Here is an 18,107-nt window from a genome sequence, read left to right as displayed (position 1 = left end):
TTCCTGGTAATTTCTGCCACTGGTTGATGGGTGCAAATGCATTTGTAAACTTTGAAATATGGAGAACCAGAAATAGCACGGGTCTGTTTTGAAATTCAGTTCCTCCTAAGTAGAGTGTCTGAGAATTTTTGCTGGGTCTTAAGATGGGTGCTACATAGAGGGCAGAGAGGCCAGAGGATATGATGTACACTGATGGCTTGTGATTCACCAAGTAAAAATACAGGGTGCCCACTGAAATCCGAACTTTACAGAAACAAGGAATATGCACTTTGTTATGTCCCATGCAATATTTGAGACAACGCTTACACTAAAGGATATGTGTTGTCTCTCTGCAATTCGGATTTGAGTGGGCGTCCTAGATTTTTGTCTGGTTAAACCAGAAGGGTGTTCCGATGCCCCATCCAAGAGCTGGCTTGGGGTCCTTGTTATTGTTACACTAGCTGAACAAAGTCCGGGCGCCTGGTGCTCTCCAAGATTTCTTTGGCCAACAAGATGCACGAGCTGCAGCGGTTCCCCAGTCGTGCAGGTCCCAGGACCCAGCCACCCACAGGGCGGTGCAGGCCAGCGGCACGCATCTGGCCGCGGAACCGCTGCCCTTTGAGAAAGGCTGCAGATGCAGGACGGTCTTGGAAAACAAGAAAGAACGAGGGCTGGAGTACTTAGAAGTGAGCTGCGGTCTGCGCGTAGGGACAGTCAGTCAAATCAGGGGTCACTAACTTGATAACTTGACCGGGAGCCTTTTACAAGGGATTAAGGGGAACAAGTAGGTGAGTCTTCAAGCGCAAGTGCGAATAGTCACAGACCACCCATTTCGATCCCTTTAAAGGGGGTGAGATTAATCCAGGTCAATGGCTGAGAAACTAGCTAGTGGTGACAATATGACAATTGCAAAACTGCCGAAACCCGGGATCGAACCAGGGACCTTTAGATCTTCAGTCTAACGCTCTCCCAACTGAGCTATTTCGGCTGCCTCTGGCTAGACCTTTTTTTTCTTTCTGTAATTATTATGAAATAATGCTCCTTTCTGGGTAACAAAAGTGGTCATTTTGCAAGTTTGGTTGGGAATGGACGTGTTACAAATGTTGGAGATGATAATGAAAGGACCTTGTTCACAAGCTAGAAATAAAAACTATTTTTCTCAAGTTTTTTTTTTTAATTTTCTCTAATGGCTCTGCAATTTGTTTTCTAATTTTAAAATAATTCATGATGAACCTCGCGACCCTGTCTCAAAATTTGAGAGATGTTGGTTAAGGATCTGGGGGTGTAGCTCAGTGGTAAAGCTCCGCTTGGGTTCAATTGCCAGTACTTAGGGCACAGAGTGAAAGGGGCGTGGTGGGTCGGGATCATGAACTTTTTTCATGGCAGTCTAGGGGCCTATTTCATGCTGTTTAATCCATGCAAAACATTGGATTATATGGATATAACACAAACTATTCAATCAGACTTTTCCCCCTAAGTTTCATTGTTTTCTCCCAGATATAATTATTTAAAATACTGCCTTGTGTGTGTATGGGGGGGTGTTACATATTTGTTCTGTGTGAAGGCAGATCTTGCAAGGACAAAAGATATATTTAATTTTTTTTTTTTTTTTTTACAGATATCATCAGTTTGGACTTCAGAAATGTTTAGAAGAGTGCAAGAAGGCCTAGCATTTGTAAGGCACTGGATTTGATTGATCCTCAGGGCAACACACACGTGCCACAGGAAGACCATGTGTAAAGGCTTCACAAGTAGATTTCTACTGTTATATATAGTCACTGTATTTGTTAAAAGGATTGGTTTGCTAAGCTTAGTATTAAAAATACACTTCCATTTTTGTAATCCCGTCTTGACTTTTCTTTTTTTAAAAGTTTTAAATACATATTGTTGAGAAACAGAATTGGACCAGACCTCTTTCAAGCTCTATGAAACAAGCTGTGGTTTAATAATATCCCTCATATGCTGATTCTGTTCCACCTCCGCCTCCTGTTTCAAAAGTTTGCATCTCTTGCATTCATTCACTTAAAATGTGTTTTAAATAAACTCCATAAGACTGTTAATTCAGTGCTTCATATTCACTTGTTTCATAACTGGGGAAAGAACACAGGCTTATTATAGCTTGAAATGAAACTGACCTTAGTTTAGAATTTATAAAAAAAAAAAAAAAAAAAAACCGACTTAAAGTGGAGGTTGATTCCAGATTGCCCTTCTCAAGACAGTAAGGAGAGAATGTTTCTGAGGTGAGAAGTATGGAGCCTAAACTAGATAGCATCAAAGTTTTTTCAGACTCTAGGAGTCTATCATTTGTTTAGCTTAAATGTTACCTTTTTGCTTTCACTCATAATTCTACTAGAAAAAAAATCCTAAAATGTCCCCCCCAAGACACCCTCCCAGCCAACCAAGTGCCCTGGTTAATCCCTGGGACTGTTAATATGGATTTCACCCCTGACATTATGTTAGATTTTATAGCAAGGCTGAACTCTAAAATATGTGATTATCTAGGTGCACCTGAACTAATCACATGAGCCTTTAAAAGCAGATTTATTTTTCCCCCAGATGGTCACAGAGGGACTCAAAAATTCAAAATGCAAGGGGGGATTCAATGCTGCCATGCTGGTTTGAAGATGGAGACTGAAAGGCAAGGAATATGGGCAGGCTCTGGTTGCTGAGAGCAAATGCCAGCTGACAGCCAGAAAGAAAACTGCCCTCAGTTCTACCTCTGCAAGAAACTGAAGTCTGCCAAGAGTGAGCTTGGAAGTACATTCCCCCCGAGTGCCTGCAGATGAGAACTCAACCTGGTTGACACTAATTTCAGCCTTGTGATACTCTGAGAACCCAGTCCGTATCACGTGGGACTTCTCACCCTCAGAATCGTGAGCTAATACACAGTCACTAAGTTCATCTTAATTAGGTATGCAGCAATAGAAAACTAATATAGCAGTATAGATGACCTAGGCTTGGTTTCCCAAGTGTACTTTTTTTTTTTTTTTTTGTACCAGGGGTTGATTCCAGGGACCCTTAACCACTGATCCACATCCTCAGCCCTTTTTATTTTTTGAGACAGGGTCTCACTAAATTGCTTAGGCCCTTCTAAATTTCTGAGGCTGGGTTTGAATTTGCAATCCTCCTGCCTCAGCTTCCCAAACCACTGGGATTACAGATGTGCACCACCACACCTGGCCCAAATAGTACATTTAAAACCTAATCTGATCACTTACTTGTCTATGATTTTGGGCAAGTCGGTTCCTTTGTGTTCATATTATAGATATAGTTGTGTTAATAACCGAATAGTTCAATTAGCATATGTGTATAATTATACTAACCCTAGCCCTAATTTACTCACAATCTTTGCAAATGAGGTCCAGGTATTATATTTACATTTTAACTTGGGCAAGTGACTTTTAATCTGCACTTTCTCCCAGTCTCTCAGTGCTCACAAATATGGCTACCACTTGTAATATCCAATATTTTTTGTTATTATTTGACATCTATACAGGCACCTCCAACAAAGCATATCCAAAAATGAACCTACATTCCCCTTTCAACTTATTTATCTTACTATCAACTTCCATCTAAGTTTCCTAAGTTAGAAAATTACAAATTCCCTTCTCCTTCTTCTACTTTCCATTCATAATCACACCCAAGTGTTATTTATTCCATCTCACTATTTCTGGATTCTACTTCTTTTTCTCTTCCTATCCTCTCCTCCTCTAAATTGTTTTTCCTACCTATAACTCATTCTCGACACTGGAACCCAATATCCTGCTTAAAAATTCTCCCTTACTGGGCTGGAGTATAGCTTAGGTGGTAGGGAACCTGTCTAGCATGTGAGATGGGCCCTGGGTTTAATTCCTAGCACTGCAGGAAAAGGACAAGAGGAAAAACTCTTCACTGTCTCTCTGGTTAAAACCAAAAACTTAGGTTATGTAAGTTCTTCAACAGCTGTCCTCACCTTCTCTAGTTTCATATCTTCTTGACTCTAAATTATAGCTGTTCTGGCTGTCGTGATGCTTTTTGTGACCTTACTCTTCAGTTTTAGTCATGCAAGATTTTCCACCTTGTCTTTCCCCAAGCCCGTTTAACCCACAACCCTTAGCTCACATTTTCTATTTTCAAAAGCTCTGACCCTTTGGGCTAGGGTTGTAGCTTAGTGGTTGAGCACTTGCCTCGCAGGAGTGAGGCATTGAGTTCGATGCCCAGCAACACATAAAATAAATTAAAAAACAAAGATTTAAAAAAACAAAAAAAAAAAGCTCTGGTCAGTCTCTCCTCTCCCTCCAGGCTAGTTGCCCCTCTGTAGGACTTTTTATACCACTTACCAAAAATAGATTGCAACTGCCTGTTAGGTTACCTAAGTCTCTTCTTGCCATTTATATCTCCAGTCTATGTTATAGAACAGGCTGGAGTAAATGTGGAATGAATGAGTGAATGAAAAAATGAAAAAAAAATTCTAGTCAGATCCCAGGACCAACTGGGTGACTTCAAAAATCACCTGGTCAACCTCTGTAAAGTTATTTGTAGATTCTTAGCTCTTTAGTTTCTTTTGCAAATCAAAACTACTCTAAGATGTCATCTCATTCCAGTCAGAATGGCTGCTATTATAAAGACAAACAACAATAAGTATTGGCGAGAATGTGGGGGGAAAGATACATTCGTACATTGCTGGTGGGACTGCAAATTGGTGCAGCCAATATGGAAAGCAGTATGGAGATTCCTTGGAAAACTGGGAATGGAACCACCATTTGACCCAGCTATCCCTCTTCTTGGTCTATACCTCAAAGACTTAAAAACAGCATACTACAGGAACACAGCCACATCAATGTTTACAGCAGCACAATTCACAATAGCTAAACTGTGGAGCCAACCTAGATGCCCTTCAGTGGATGAATGGATAAAAAAAAAGTGTGGCAGAAATACACAATGGAATTTTACTCAGCAATTAAAGAGAATAAAATCATGGCATTTGCAGGTAAATGCATGGTGTTGGAGAAGATAATGTTAAGTGAAGTTAGCCAATCCCAAAAAACCAAATGCAGAATGTTTTCTCTAATATAAAGAGGCTGACTCATAATGGGGGGGGAAGGGGGAGATGGGAGGAACAGATGAATTCTAGATAGAGCAGAGGGGTGGGAGGGAAAAGGAGGGGGCAGAGGGTTAGCAAGGATGGTGGAATGTGATAGACGTATCCAAAATACATGTATGAAGGCACGAATTGGTGTCAACATACTTTACATACAGCCAGAGATATGAAAAATTGTACTGTATATGTGTAATAAGAATTGTAATGCATTTTGCTGTCATTTATTTTTTTAAAAAAATCAATAAAAAAATAAAGATAACACATCTGGCTATCCTGCTTTCTTCCCCTGAAGTATCAATACCAAGCAAAGAAAGGGTACTTGCAAAGACAATTGGGAGGTGTAAAAGTCAACTTGAATTGCCAATTTGATTGGATTAAGAAATTACAATGATTAAAAGGATTATGGGTGTGTCAATGGGGTGTGTCTAAAAATGATTGGCATGTGGGATAGCCAACTGAAATGGAGACTCTCCCTAAGCATGGGCAGCACTGACCAATAGGATGATGGCTTGGATGGAATAAAAATCAGAAGAATAAAGCAGCAGCAGCAGCAACAGATGCAAGCTAGATTCTTCTTGAATGGGTTCTTGAATACTGCTGTGGTGGTCTGAGGATATGGAATTCTCACTTCTTTACTCTTCCAAAGCAGACTCTGATAGTGATTCTCCAGAAGGCTTAGGTCTCAGGCTAGTGGTAGCATGGTTGATCCCTCTTTTTCTTGGGCTTCAGCCTCTTGGACTGTGCTACTGGTTCTCCCAGCTCTCCAGCCTGCAGACAGCCATTGTGGATTACCCAGTTCCTGGTCGTGTAAGCCAACCTACTAAGCCCCTTTTTATGATTATACTTCCTGTTCATTCTGTTTCTCTGGAGAACCCTAATACAGGAAGAAAGCCTGAGAATTTAACTACAGTTCAATTTATGAGCTTTGTAAGGGAAAGCTGTGTAAAACTTGGAATTCTTCCCACTGGTTAGGGTAGAGTATGGGGCAAAAGCTTTATAAAATTTTTAAGCTTTTAGAAGCAAGTTCTATATTTTGATAACAATCTTAAGAATTTCACAAAATATATACATCTATAGCAAACACAGTCCAGAGAGTTTTCTACACCTTTTAGGACTGTACTGTAGGTTGTTTCTAAATTATGTTGCTGAATGTAGAGCATATCTTTGAAATATACAGATTTAACATTTTTTTGTAGGGTTTCACAAGTACCTGATCAGTGTAATAATTTATAATTTTCATGACTCATAATTTTGAATCGTAACAAAGAAAGGAAGACCCCCAGGGTCCACATCACAACACATAATCAAATTAAAGTTCTCAAGGAGGGATCATTAAATGTTTTGTTTGCCTCGTGTGGAAAATTATATCTTACAGTGGTATTCAAGTTTGCAGGATGTAGTTCTCACAAGGTTAAGCATCTACTATAGTGGTTTTTAGCTTATGAGAAAACTTTACTGAAATTTAACATCCAGTCCTGCAATAAAAGTTAGGCAAATTGGGAAGGCAGGTAGCCTTTCCAAGAACCAGGCAAGAAAAAATATTTCCTAACATAGCTAATTTTGTGGACAGGAGAGCATTGAAAAACCCAGGGTCCTGAAGGCTAAATTCCAAGGATGCTCTTTTCTTCAGATGGAGCCTTAAAAGAAACCGTACTATCCTCATTATAAGTTTCTGAAAAGAGACGTGCATTTCAGCATGATGTGATGTCTATAATCTGGGAAGAAAGCTCTTAATTCTCTCAAGAGCACAGGGTTGTAAGGTCACAAACCTGCACTAAGCACACCCTCCTTTGAATTCTAACACTGCAACTAACCAATCAGCTATATGGCCTTGAAGAAATTTTCTTAAATTAGTGCCTTTCTACATCTTAAAACTATTTGTGGCCAGGCATAGTGGCGCATGCCTATAATCCCAACAGTTTGGAAGGCTGAAGCAGGAGTATCATGAGTTCAAAACCAGCCTCAGCAATTCAGCAAGCAAGGCCCTAAGCAACTTGGCAAGACCATGTCTCAAAATAAAATATAGAAAGGGCTGGTGATATAGTTCAGTGGTTAAGTGCCTCTGGGTTCAATCCCTGCCCCGCCCCCCCCCCAAAAAAGACAAAAAACTGTAATCCTGGGAATATTCAGGTCCCCATATAGGCAGATGCTCAGTGAGCATAGGTCTCCTTTCAAGCTCGCTCTCTAGGCCCCTAGGTTACTTTGCCCATCTCCCCATCTGAACATGAACTTTGGAGAGAATGTGAACATCATCATTTTTCTGAGATCTTCAAATCAAAACTCACAAAGCAGAAGTTGAATCCCTATATGAAATGGCTAAGAATCTGAGAATCTAACTGGGGAAGATAAATTAAATTCATCAGGAAATTTTTTATTTTTTGAGGCAAAATAGGTCCAGAATAAAAAACACTAGCAATGAATCCCTTCACCAAGTCAGGATGCTCCTAAATACATCACATTGGAGGGCTATTAAAACTGCTTTTCTGCCCTCCAAAGTAGTGCTTAATAGTTGAATTTTTTTTTTTTTTTTTTAAAACAAAGACCAGGGCTCCAGGGTTCCCAGGTTCCCAAGCAGGACAAATCACCATCAACCAGTTCTCCCACTGTCCACCTCCAATTCCTGACTCATAGGAGCAGAAGCAAATCAGACAAACAATATGGCTTTTAAAAAAATTATTTAATTTAGTACTTTTTTTTGGAAAAAAAGCAATAAGGCAAAAAAACTGAAAATATATATAGTTTTGTTTCATTTTCATGTGACTTTATTCCACCTGAAGGACTCTAAGCTGCTTCCATTAGCAGGAATCTGGGGATCAATTCAGAAATGTAGTGCAGATGGTAAAGGAGGAAAAGGGGGATAAAGCAGGAATTTAGCTGGGGAATTCACACTCTATCCAAAGCCCCAGATGAAGTTCCTGCTTCCATGGGCCTCCTTGGAAGAAGCCCTGGCATAACCTCTGGCTTGTGCTGGGAAAAGCATTCTTAGAAAGGAGGACACTCCTCCAGCGGTCAGTCACTCCTCTCTCATGTCTATCACAGCAAGGAGGGATGGTGGGGAAGGATTAAAGTACTAATTAATTTACCCATAAAATCCAATTTCCCGGAGGGATGGCTTCCTCTGGAATGATATTTCCCCCCAGGACCCACACTGGCTGAGGCTCAGCAGTTAAGGAACAAAAACAAAAAACACTAACAAAAAGCATACAAGGAAGGCACCTCAATTTGTGATCCTCAACCAAGGGTGGGTTCCCCAGGGGAGATTACTGAACAAGACAACTGAAACAAATATAGAACATACAATAAGAAGGAAGCCAGGTCCCAACAGGCTCAGTTCTCTGATCCACCCCACTTGACAGTGCTTTTAGCCCACATCCCTAGGAAGAAAGTTCTTTTGGGATTTAGCCTATGTGCTGGACAGAGGCAGGAGTAAATAGGAAATTACCCTCCTGATTTTCTACCCATACTCTTCCTAACAAAAGACAGAAAAGAGGCAGGAAAGAGATTAGGATTTCATTTTCAAGAGTCGGGTAATTAGGAGAGCAGAGTTCAGACTGCAGTGGGCACCCCAAGATACAAACCATGGTGAGAGTCCCTGTTCTGTAACTGCTAGTCGTGATCCTTCCTGCTCAGGTTTCAAATCTGCCTCTAGAAGATGGAAGTAAAGGAGTGCTAATACACACCAGCTCATGTCCAAGAGAGTCCCAGGGAGACAAGTGATATTAAAAACCAAGATTCTTAATGGGAAGGAGGAAAGTCAAACAAAAAATTAGATTTTCTCTACATATATATAATATACAGATATTTAACACATTATTCCAGAGGTGGCTCCAGTCCATGGGGCTTGAGAGATGGTGAAAACTTTTGTTCCAGATTAACTTCTCTCAAATTCTGAAGTTTATCAGAAGGGGACAGGCAATGTTTTGCTCCAGACTGGGGCACAGGCCCAAATTGGTATTATGCCAGGAGAGAGAAGCTAGAAAGGCAATGAAGGATGGGGGCGAGGAGGAACCGGGAAGGTAAAAGTGGCTAGCAGTCTTTTTCCATCCTGCCTGTGTTCTCAGAAGTTCTCTGCCTGAGGAAGTCCGTAAAACCCCTTTGTGAGGATAATGCGACTCTTAACAACCACCACATGGCCTCCAGTTGCTGCCAAAGAAGATGGAGAACAGCAGACGGGTGTTTCACGTGAGTGAAGATAGAAACTTCCAAGAATGTAACTGAATATTCCAGCCCTACAGAACAATCACTCTTGCAGGTGTTCTAATACCTCAGTGATCTATGCACGATGCCCCATTAAACCAACGCTGTATGAACACCTTTCACAATGTTAGACCTAAGCTCCACTGCAATCACTCTCGATGTCTCTGCTGGTTAAGTCTTATATGTGTTTCTTTTTAAAGGAACTTTAAAATCAGTTCTTGCCTGAACAGCACCAAAATGCTCATGAATCACAATTTTACGCAGATCTTGGCTGAGCAGGATACTACAAGGGGAGGGTGAATGACATCACCTTAAATGGGGCAGAGGGAGGAAGAAGAGCCAAGAATACTTGACTTTGTAGAAGTGGAATAACACTAACTTTCAGCCACTAAACCTCTCCCTTACAAAGTATCTAGTACATCGATTTCAGCATCAATCAGCTAAGGCAACCAGCCAATCACCACCACTGGTGTCTGCTTCTGGTGATTGATTTGGAAAAAATGATTGGTTAAGACAGACAAACTTGAGGAAAGCACTTGGTAAGAGTCACAACTGCCAGCTTTCCTGCACATCCTCTGTCCTCTTCTCCATTTGATCCGCTTCCTTTGTGTTACTGGTGCTTCAAAAAATGTCTGGGCATGAGTTCCAGTCCTGCTTTTCTTTGCACTCCCAATATTCACCCCTATAAATATGGGTCAACTCCTTGGTCACAGGGTCCTTCTTCCGCTCAAACCACAGTGCCTTATAAGGATCATATGGCGTGCCTAAAAGAAAGAAAACCACAAATTGAGCTGACACTCTCTATGCATCAAGAAATGTAAGTAGAAGGCAAGTTTGTTACCATCTTCTGTGGCTTTCATAGCTTCTGCTTCTCTCTTTTTTCTGGAAAGTCTTTGTTTTTCCTCCAGGCGCTGCTTTTCAGCATTGGCTTCATCCCAGCGCCCATTTTCCATCAGTCTCTGGTCAGGCCGTAACCGGCTGTCTGTGGGTGCAGTGCCGCCTTCCCAGGCATTGAGAGTCAGAGCCAGCTCTGAAAAGTAGTACATATTTTCTGCATTCTTCCTAAGGGTAAAGAATGAGAGAAAGGAAGGGTAATGCCAGAGCCCAGGACTTAGTGAAGGAGCAGAAAGACTGATCCACAAATGGAAAAAATCTAGCACCATGTCAGGAACCCCTAATGAAGAGAGCCAAACTGGATCATTCCTGTCCTCACCCCCCACCCCCAGCATCACTCAATTCAATAGTCATCTGGGACTACACTGCTCTCAGTTAAAATGATCTACATTTGTTAGGAAGAATGAAATATTCTACTTAATGAAATTCCTCATTTCTATTCCTCTGTTTCCCTTTTAACCTCTTTCTGGGATAATCTTGGCTGTTACTATAGACTGAATGGATTAGATGGTGATAGGAGACAAATGGTCTCCACCTTGTTCCCAAGTCCTGTGCACTGTCTTAGGGATTTTTATATTGCTCCTGCATTTTAGGCTAAATTGTTAATAGGTAGTAAGCACCTTTCTCCTCTAGCTGCTCTTACATTGTCTGCTCTAAATTGTAGAAAATATCCTTCTGAATTGCATTCCAATGGATCTTTGGGAAGGCCAAACATTTTTTCACAGATGTGATTTGGTTAGTTAGAATTTTCTTGGGACAAGGCATGCTGTAACTCAAATCACATAGTGACAACTTTCTGATAATCTCTCCAAGGCTCCAACTTCCCTGGCTGAATCCCTCACATATTGAGTTGTGAAGGCAGGTAGAAATACCTTCAGTACTGCTTCACAGTCAAGGCTAAAGTAGTACTTGGGCAGCTTGCACACTGATACTCACGGTAAAGGATTCCTTTTCCACAGCATGACTCTGCTTTCCTCTGCTTCATGGACTCTCTGGCGAGCATCACCCCCATTTTCCCCAACAGCCGGCTGTATTTTGAAACAATCCATTTTCTCATCCCAAGTCCCCACAAGGGCAAAATGAACTTTTCCCGATGGATCTGTCACTTCCCCTGTCACCTGCAAGGGTGGAGAGCAGGGCTTTGGAGCAGAGTATTCACTGTGAGGTAGCTTACTTGACTAATCCAGAAACCAAAGTCAGTGGGAAATACTGGTTAAGTCCTGGTATGACAAACATGATGGAGTCATCCAGATTACTTTGTTATATTATTTTTTGAAATAACTGAGCCATGGCTTAGGGGTTTCATTATCACTGTTATAGAGGGATTTCTGATGCAATCATAAATAGAAAAAGTATCTGACTAGTGGTCAGAATTATATTTTGGAGAAAATAGAGACAATCACAAATAAATCCCCAGCTACTGTTCACTCTCTCACAAAAACTCACAGCACAATTTCTCTATGGTGTTAACACAAAATTCCCCCTAAAACTCTCACAAGGGTCAAACTGTCCACACTCTCTTCCTATAATTCTTTTATTAGTCCCTCCTTTGTGTTTCCATTCTGAGTCTCTCTTCGATCTTGACTTTTACTTCCTCACTGGTCTGAGAAGAAATTGGTTCATCAATGAAACATAGTCCCTTTTCCTGCTTTATCCTTTATCTCTAGTTATTTATTTATTTATTTATTCATTCATTCATTTTTGTAGTTGTAGATGGACAGTATGCCTTTATTTTATTTATTTTTATTTGGTGCTAAGGTTTGAACCCAGTGCCTCACACATTAGCTAGGCAAGTGCTTGGCCACTGAGCTACAGCCCCAGCCCTACTTTTTTTGAATCACCATTTTTAACACACACACATAGACACACACACACACATAGACACCACACCAGCTCCACAGGAGTAGGCTCTCTAAGTAAAAAAAAATTGAATTCCACTTTCCCTTACCTTTCTTGCTACATCCCGAGAGAAGTAGCTATAAGGAACAAATTTAAGATTACACTTGTCTCCCGTCTTGTGATTTATAATGTCAATTTCACCAGACTATAAAATGAAAAGAATCATGGATTAGTTAAATAATGACTGGATAACTTGAATATCTGCCAAACCCCTTATCTCATAATTCTTTATTCTTTCTTTTGTGATATTGGGTTAAGATTAAACCCAGGGCCTCAGACATGCTAGACAAGTTCTCCACCACTGAGCTATATCCCTAGCCATAATTAGTTCATCAGCTAATTATTTTTGCAGTGCCAGGGATCAAACCCAGGGCCTCATGTCTGCCAGGCAAGCACTCTACCATTAAGCCACAACTCCAGCTCTCTTTATTCTTCAGTCTTAATTCTAGCACTTCTTTGCTTAAAATTCAGTTCTAAGCCAAACTTGGTGATGCTATGGAATCCCTCTGTAGCCTTGGTAATTCCAGATTGGGATCAAGACCAAGTGATCATTTGTTTTGTTTTGTGTGTTACATGTTAGGTATCATAATTTGACCTTCTGCACACACACAGAAATTCATATAAAATTTATCTTTCCAAATCAATTCTTCCTTCACTTCCTTCACTTTGCAAGCTTTTCAGCTTAAAGCAAAGCGCTCTAGGGGCTGGGGATGTAGCTCAAGCGGTAGCGCGCTCGCCTGGCATACGTGCGGCCCAGGTTCGATCCTCAGCACCACATACCAACAAAGATGTTGTGTCCGCCGAGAACTAAAAAATAAATATTAAAAATTCTCTCTCCTCTCTCTTAAAAAAAAAAAAAAAGTGCTCTACTTAGTTTTAAGGTTTTATATATATGGCAGGCCTTTCTACACTTTATTTCATTTTTCTCTTCTTTCTATCTTTTAGAAAGAGTCATTTTAATTCCTATATGTACAATGAAGCCCCTGCACCTTGTTTTTTTTTTTTTTTTTTTTGCTACTAGGGATTGAACTAAGGGCATTTAAACATTGAGCCACATCCCCAGCCTATTTTATTACTTTTTATTTTTAGACAGGTGTTGCTAAGTCACTTAGAGCCTCACTAAGTTGCTGAGGCTGGCTTTGAACTTGTAATCTTCCTGCCTCAGACTCCCAAGTAATTGGGTTTACAAGTGTGCAGTACCACACTCAGAAAGTGAAGCCCTTCTTGACTGCTCAGAAGATAGTATTTCTTCTTTTCTGATTTACTACAACCACTGTTCTAAGAACAAACTAACAATTAATTAAATATTATCTTAGTACACCTCTTGTACTAGTGTTTTGTTTTGTTTTGTTTTTACAGTGCCGAGAAGCATTCTACCCCTGAGTACATCCCCTTCACCTTTTTATATCTTATTTTGAGACAGCTCCTCACTAATTTGCCAAGGTCAGCCATAAACTTACAATCCTCCCACCTTAGCCTCTTGAGTAGCTGGGATTGCAGGCATGTACCCCAGAACCCGACTTGTACTTGTGTTATTCTGTTGCATATTTTTCAATCTATACTTTGTCACATATCTTCAATGATGCAGTAACTCCTAGAGGAACATCTCATCTGACTTTGTAACCCCAGTACCTAGCATACTGCTTGGCAATAAATATTTCATAAAAGTGTTTATTATGTTTATTATTTTCTTGTATCCTTCATAGTCCCCAACATAGTTCTAGTCATCATTGATGAGTATTAAAACACATGTAATCTCAGTCGCTTGAAGGCTAAGGCAGGAGGATTCAATGTTTGAGGCTAGCCTCAGCAACTTAGCAAGGCCCTAAACAACTTAGCGAACCCCTATCTCAAAATAAAAAACAAAAAGGGCTGATGATGTGGTGCAGAGGTTAAGCACCCCTTGATTCAATCCCCAGTACCAGGAGAGAAAAAGAAACAACAATAACTAAACACTGCAGAGATAAACCTAAATAAGTGTTCTCCTATACTTCAGAAGTATTCTGGGTACCTTTGCTCACCTGATCTATCCATAACTTGCCCACAATAATGTTGTGCACTGTTGTAGTAACTTTTTTCCAAGTGTAGTGATGCCCAGTTGCATGGAAAATACAGTGGATGGTACCTACAGGAAAAGAAGTACATAAATTAAGCCAAATATTAGAAAAACAACACCATGTAGAAATAATAATGGATGGATGTCTTTCTATTGATATGGCTTACTTTAAAAAGAGAACAATTAATCAAAAAAGGACTTATAACCTTCTTAAATGTTGGAAGCATTGATTGAAATGAACTTTTTCACTTGATTTTTAAATATATGATAAAATGTAAGTGATGACAAACACTGACAACAAATACATCTTAGTTAGGGAGCTACATTTTGCAGTACCAACAGCAAAATTTACAGGAACAAGTCAAATATGCCATAATGTGACCCAAAAAAAAAAAAAAGAAAGAAAGAAAAAAAAAAAAAAAGAGATTCCACTGTGGGAAAATTGCATTGGTTGTAAGTATTGGGGGCCAGGCTCTGATTCAAGTCTAGCTGTGGACCTTAAATGAACCATTTATCTAAGGGCCTGAATATTAAAAGTGGAGGAGTAGATACAGCAGGACTTTGGAATTAGAACTGAATTCAGTCCTGGCTCTACTACTCATTAGATGTGTAATTCTATGTTATACAGTAAAGAATTTGTCTGATCATTATTCCTGGGAAGGAATCTTTCAACCCCTGTAACTTCTTAAAGGATGGGAGTGAACATGATAGTTTATGCTAATGAGGTGATTCATGCTGGCCCCCACACAGCTAATGCTAATGAGATAACTCTGATGAGGGCAAGCCAGGCCAGGAAGATCAACCAAGTGATTAGGGAGTTGGGGTCTTAAGTCATCTGTTATCAACCCAACTTCCTGACCTCCCCCTATAACCACTAATGAAAACAACATGTTAACTGTGGTTTAGGCAAGCCCTTTTTTTGTACTAAAGATTCAAGTAGCCTTGGTAGTTGGCCAGTGAGGATGACAATAGCATCATGAGAATGAAACAGCAGCAACCCTGCTGACAGCATAGCCACTCTGTGCTATATTCTCCTCATACATTATCTCATTTAGCCTCCACCATATTGGCTTTACTTATATATGTCCAAAATCTCTTGATCATTCCCTCACTCTATGATGCCCCTATTATCCTGATACCAAAGTCAGACAAAGATATCACAAGAAAAGAAAAACAATGTCCCTTATGAAAAATGATGCAAAATCCTCAACAAAATACTAGGAAACCAAATTTAGCAGCATATTAAAATGATTACATGCCATGACCAAGGGGAATTTATTCCTGGAACGCAAGGATGGCTCAACACATGAAAATCAGTCAATAATAGCATCACATTAACAGAATGAAAGGAAAAGAACCTAGATGGTAATCTCAATTGATGCAGAAAAAGCATTTGACAAATTTCCAACACTTTCTATGATTAAAAACATTCAAAAAACTAGGAATGAAACAAAAGTACCTCAATATAACAAAAGCTAAATATGAAACCCCCAGGAAAAATATCATATCCAATGGAAAAACACTGAAAGATTTTCCTTTGATTAGGAACAAAGCAAAGACACCTGCTTTTACCACTTCTACTCAACATACTAGTTGTTCTAGCCAAAGCACTTACGTAGGAAAAAGAAATAAAAGGCAAAGTGGAAAGGAAGAGGTAAATTATCTCCTTTAACAAATGATATGATCTCATATATAGAAATAGTTACTAAGATTCCACAAACGCACACAAAATAACTGTTTGAAATAGTGAATAATTTAGCAAAGAAAAAGGTTACACAGTAAACACATGCAAATCAATTGTATTTCTTTTTTGTTTAAATATATACACACACACACATATATATATTTTAGTTATATATTTATATATTATATATTTAATATATATATTTAATATATATTATATATTTATATATTATAAATATATATATTATATATTTATATAATATATATATTTAATATATATATTTAGTTTTATATATATATATATATATATATATTTTAGTTATAGATGGACACAATAACTTTATTTATTTATATTTATGTGGTGCTGAGGAACAAACCCAGGGCCTCACACATGCTAGGTGAGCACTCTTACCACAGAGCCACAACCCTGGCCCATCAATTGCATTTCTATATACTAATAATGAATAATATCAAAGACTCTTATGGACTCAATTATAATAGCATCAAAAAATAAAATACTTAGGAATTAATCAATGAAGTAAAAACTACAAAACATTGCTCAAAAAAATTAAAGACGACAAACAAATGGAAGCACATTCCATAATCATAGATTGGAAGACTTTATATTGTTAAGATGTCAATACTATTCAATGTAATCTACAGATTCAATACAATCCCTATAAACATATATAATATATATTATATATATACATTTTTATATATATATATATATATGTGTGTGTATATGTGTATATGTGTGTGTGTGTGTGTGTGTGTGTGTGTGTGTATGTGTGTCCCCATCCTGGGGATTGAATTCAGTGGCACTTTACTACTGGTTACAACCCCAAACATTTTTATTTTTTATTTTTGAGACAGGGTCTTTCTAAATTGCCATGACTGGTCTAGAACAGTATCCTGAGTCACTGGGACAGGAATGCACCACCATGCCTAGTTCTAAAAACATATCCTAAACTTCACATGGAATCTCAAGGGATCCTGAATAGCTAAACTAATCTTACAAAGAGGAAAAAAAAAAAAGAAAAAAAACCTGGAAAACTCATATTTCCTGTCTTTGAACTTATTGCAAAGCTACCATAATCAAAACTGTGTGGTACTGGCATAATGAGAGACAAATAAACCTGTGGAACAGAATTAAAGAAAGCCCAGAAACAAACCTTTGTGTATTCACTCAAATAATTTTTGACTAGGATATCAACATCATTGAAAGGGGGAAAGAATAACCTTTTTAACAAATAGACCTGGGAAAAATCTAGATATCCAATGTGCTAAAGAATGAAGTTGAACTTTTTCTTAATAATAAATAAATACTTTAAATATATAGATAAATAAATATATATTTTACACACACACACACACACACACACACACACACACACACTTGAAATGGATCAAAAGCCTACATGTAAGACCTCAAACTATAAAACTCAGAATAAAACAGAGGGCAAAAGCTTCATGGCATTGGATAGGCAATAATTTCTTGAATGACACAAAAGACACAAGCAACAATAAAACACACAGACAAAAATGAACTTGCTAAATTTTTTCAAACAATGTGTGCTGGGGCTGGGGTTGTGGCTCAGCGGTAGAGCACTCGCCTAGCACGTGCAAGACCCTGGGTTCAATCCTCAGCACCACATAAAAATAAATAAGTGAAATAAAGGTATTTTGTACAACTACAACTAAAAAATATAAATAAAAAATGTTGTGCATCAGAGGATATCAACTAAAGAGAAGCCACAGTATGGAAGAAAATATTTACAAATCATATTTCTGATACATCATTTGTATTCAGAATAGAGAGAACTTCTAAACCCCCCCCCCAAAAAAATTAACAACTCAATTAAAAAAATGGGCAAAGAAAACAATTTTTTAAAAAATGGGCAAAAGACTTAAATAGACATTTCTCCAAAACACACAAATGGTTAGTCAGCACATGAAAAGGTACTCAACATCTCTATTAAACCAAACCAAAATACAACCAGAGAAATGAAAAGTTGTGCTGCAATTGTGTACAATGAATCAAAATGCATTATGATGTCATATAAACCTAATTAAAATTTAAAAAAATGAACTGCAGTTTACATAAAGTTTAATATTTCTATATCTTTTACTATGAACATATGCAATATATAGGCATGCTGGAGATACTGTTTTATTACTTACTGTTTCTCTTTTAAATTTGTATCAAAAGCATTTACATATTTGCCAGGCTAACAAGAATAAAAACAACCTGAAATCTATAGAGCGAAGAAAAAGAAAAAAACTAAACCACAGTGAGATACCACCTTACACCCATTA

General features: G+C 38.6%; 1 protein-coding gene and 1 non-coding gene across 2 annotated transcripts in view; both read right to left on the bottom strand.

Annotated features, from left to right (window-relative positions):
- Positions 1 to 894: 894 nt before the first annotated feature.
- Positions 895 to 967, bottom strand: Trnaf-gaa (transfer RNA phenylalanine (anticodon GAA)). Its single transcript has one exon. It is a non-coding gene; the product is annotated as a tRNA-Phe (tRNA).
- Positions 968 to 7,725: 6,758 nt separating this feature from the next.
- Positions 7,726 to 18,107, bottom strand: part of Osbp (oxysterol binding protein) — a 33,661-nt gene continuing 23,279 nt past the window's right edge. The window contains exons 10-14 of the mRNA XM_026411634.2: positions 14,071 to 14,174; positions 12,099 to 12,194; positions 11,087 to 11,268; positions 10,098 to 10,318; positions 7,726 to 10,020 (exon numbers count right to left, since the gene is read on the bottom strand). Of these exons, the coding sequence (XP_026267419.1) occupies positions 9,878 to 10,020; positions 10,098 to 10,318; positions 11,087 to 11,268; positions 12,099 to 12,194; positions 14,071 to 14,174 (746 nt within the window). The 3' untranslated portion in view covers positions 7,726 to 9,877. The remainder of the gene's footprint in view (positions 10,021 to 10,097; positions 10,319 to 11,086; positions 11,269 to 12,098; positions 12,195 to 14,070; positions 14,175 to 18,107) is intronic.

The sequence above is a fragment of the Urocitellus parryii genome, chromosome 4, assembly GCF_045843805.1.
Source record: "Urocitellus parryii isolate mUroPar1 chromosome 4, mUroPar1.hap1, whole genome shotgun sequence".
NCBI classification, from domain to species: Eukaryota; Metazoa; Chordata; class Mammalia; order Rodentia; family Sciuridae; genus Urocitellus; species Urocitellus parryii.
The sequence above is the reverse complement of the archived record's forward strand: the minus strand, read 5'-3'. Positions and strand labels throughout refer to the sequence as shown.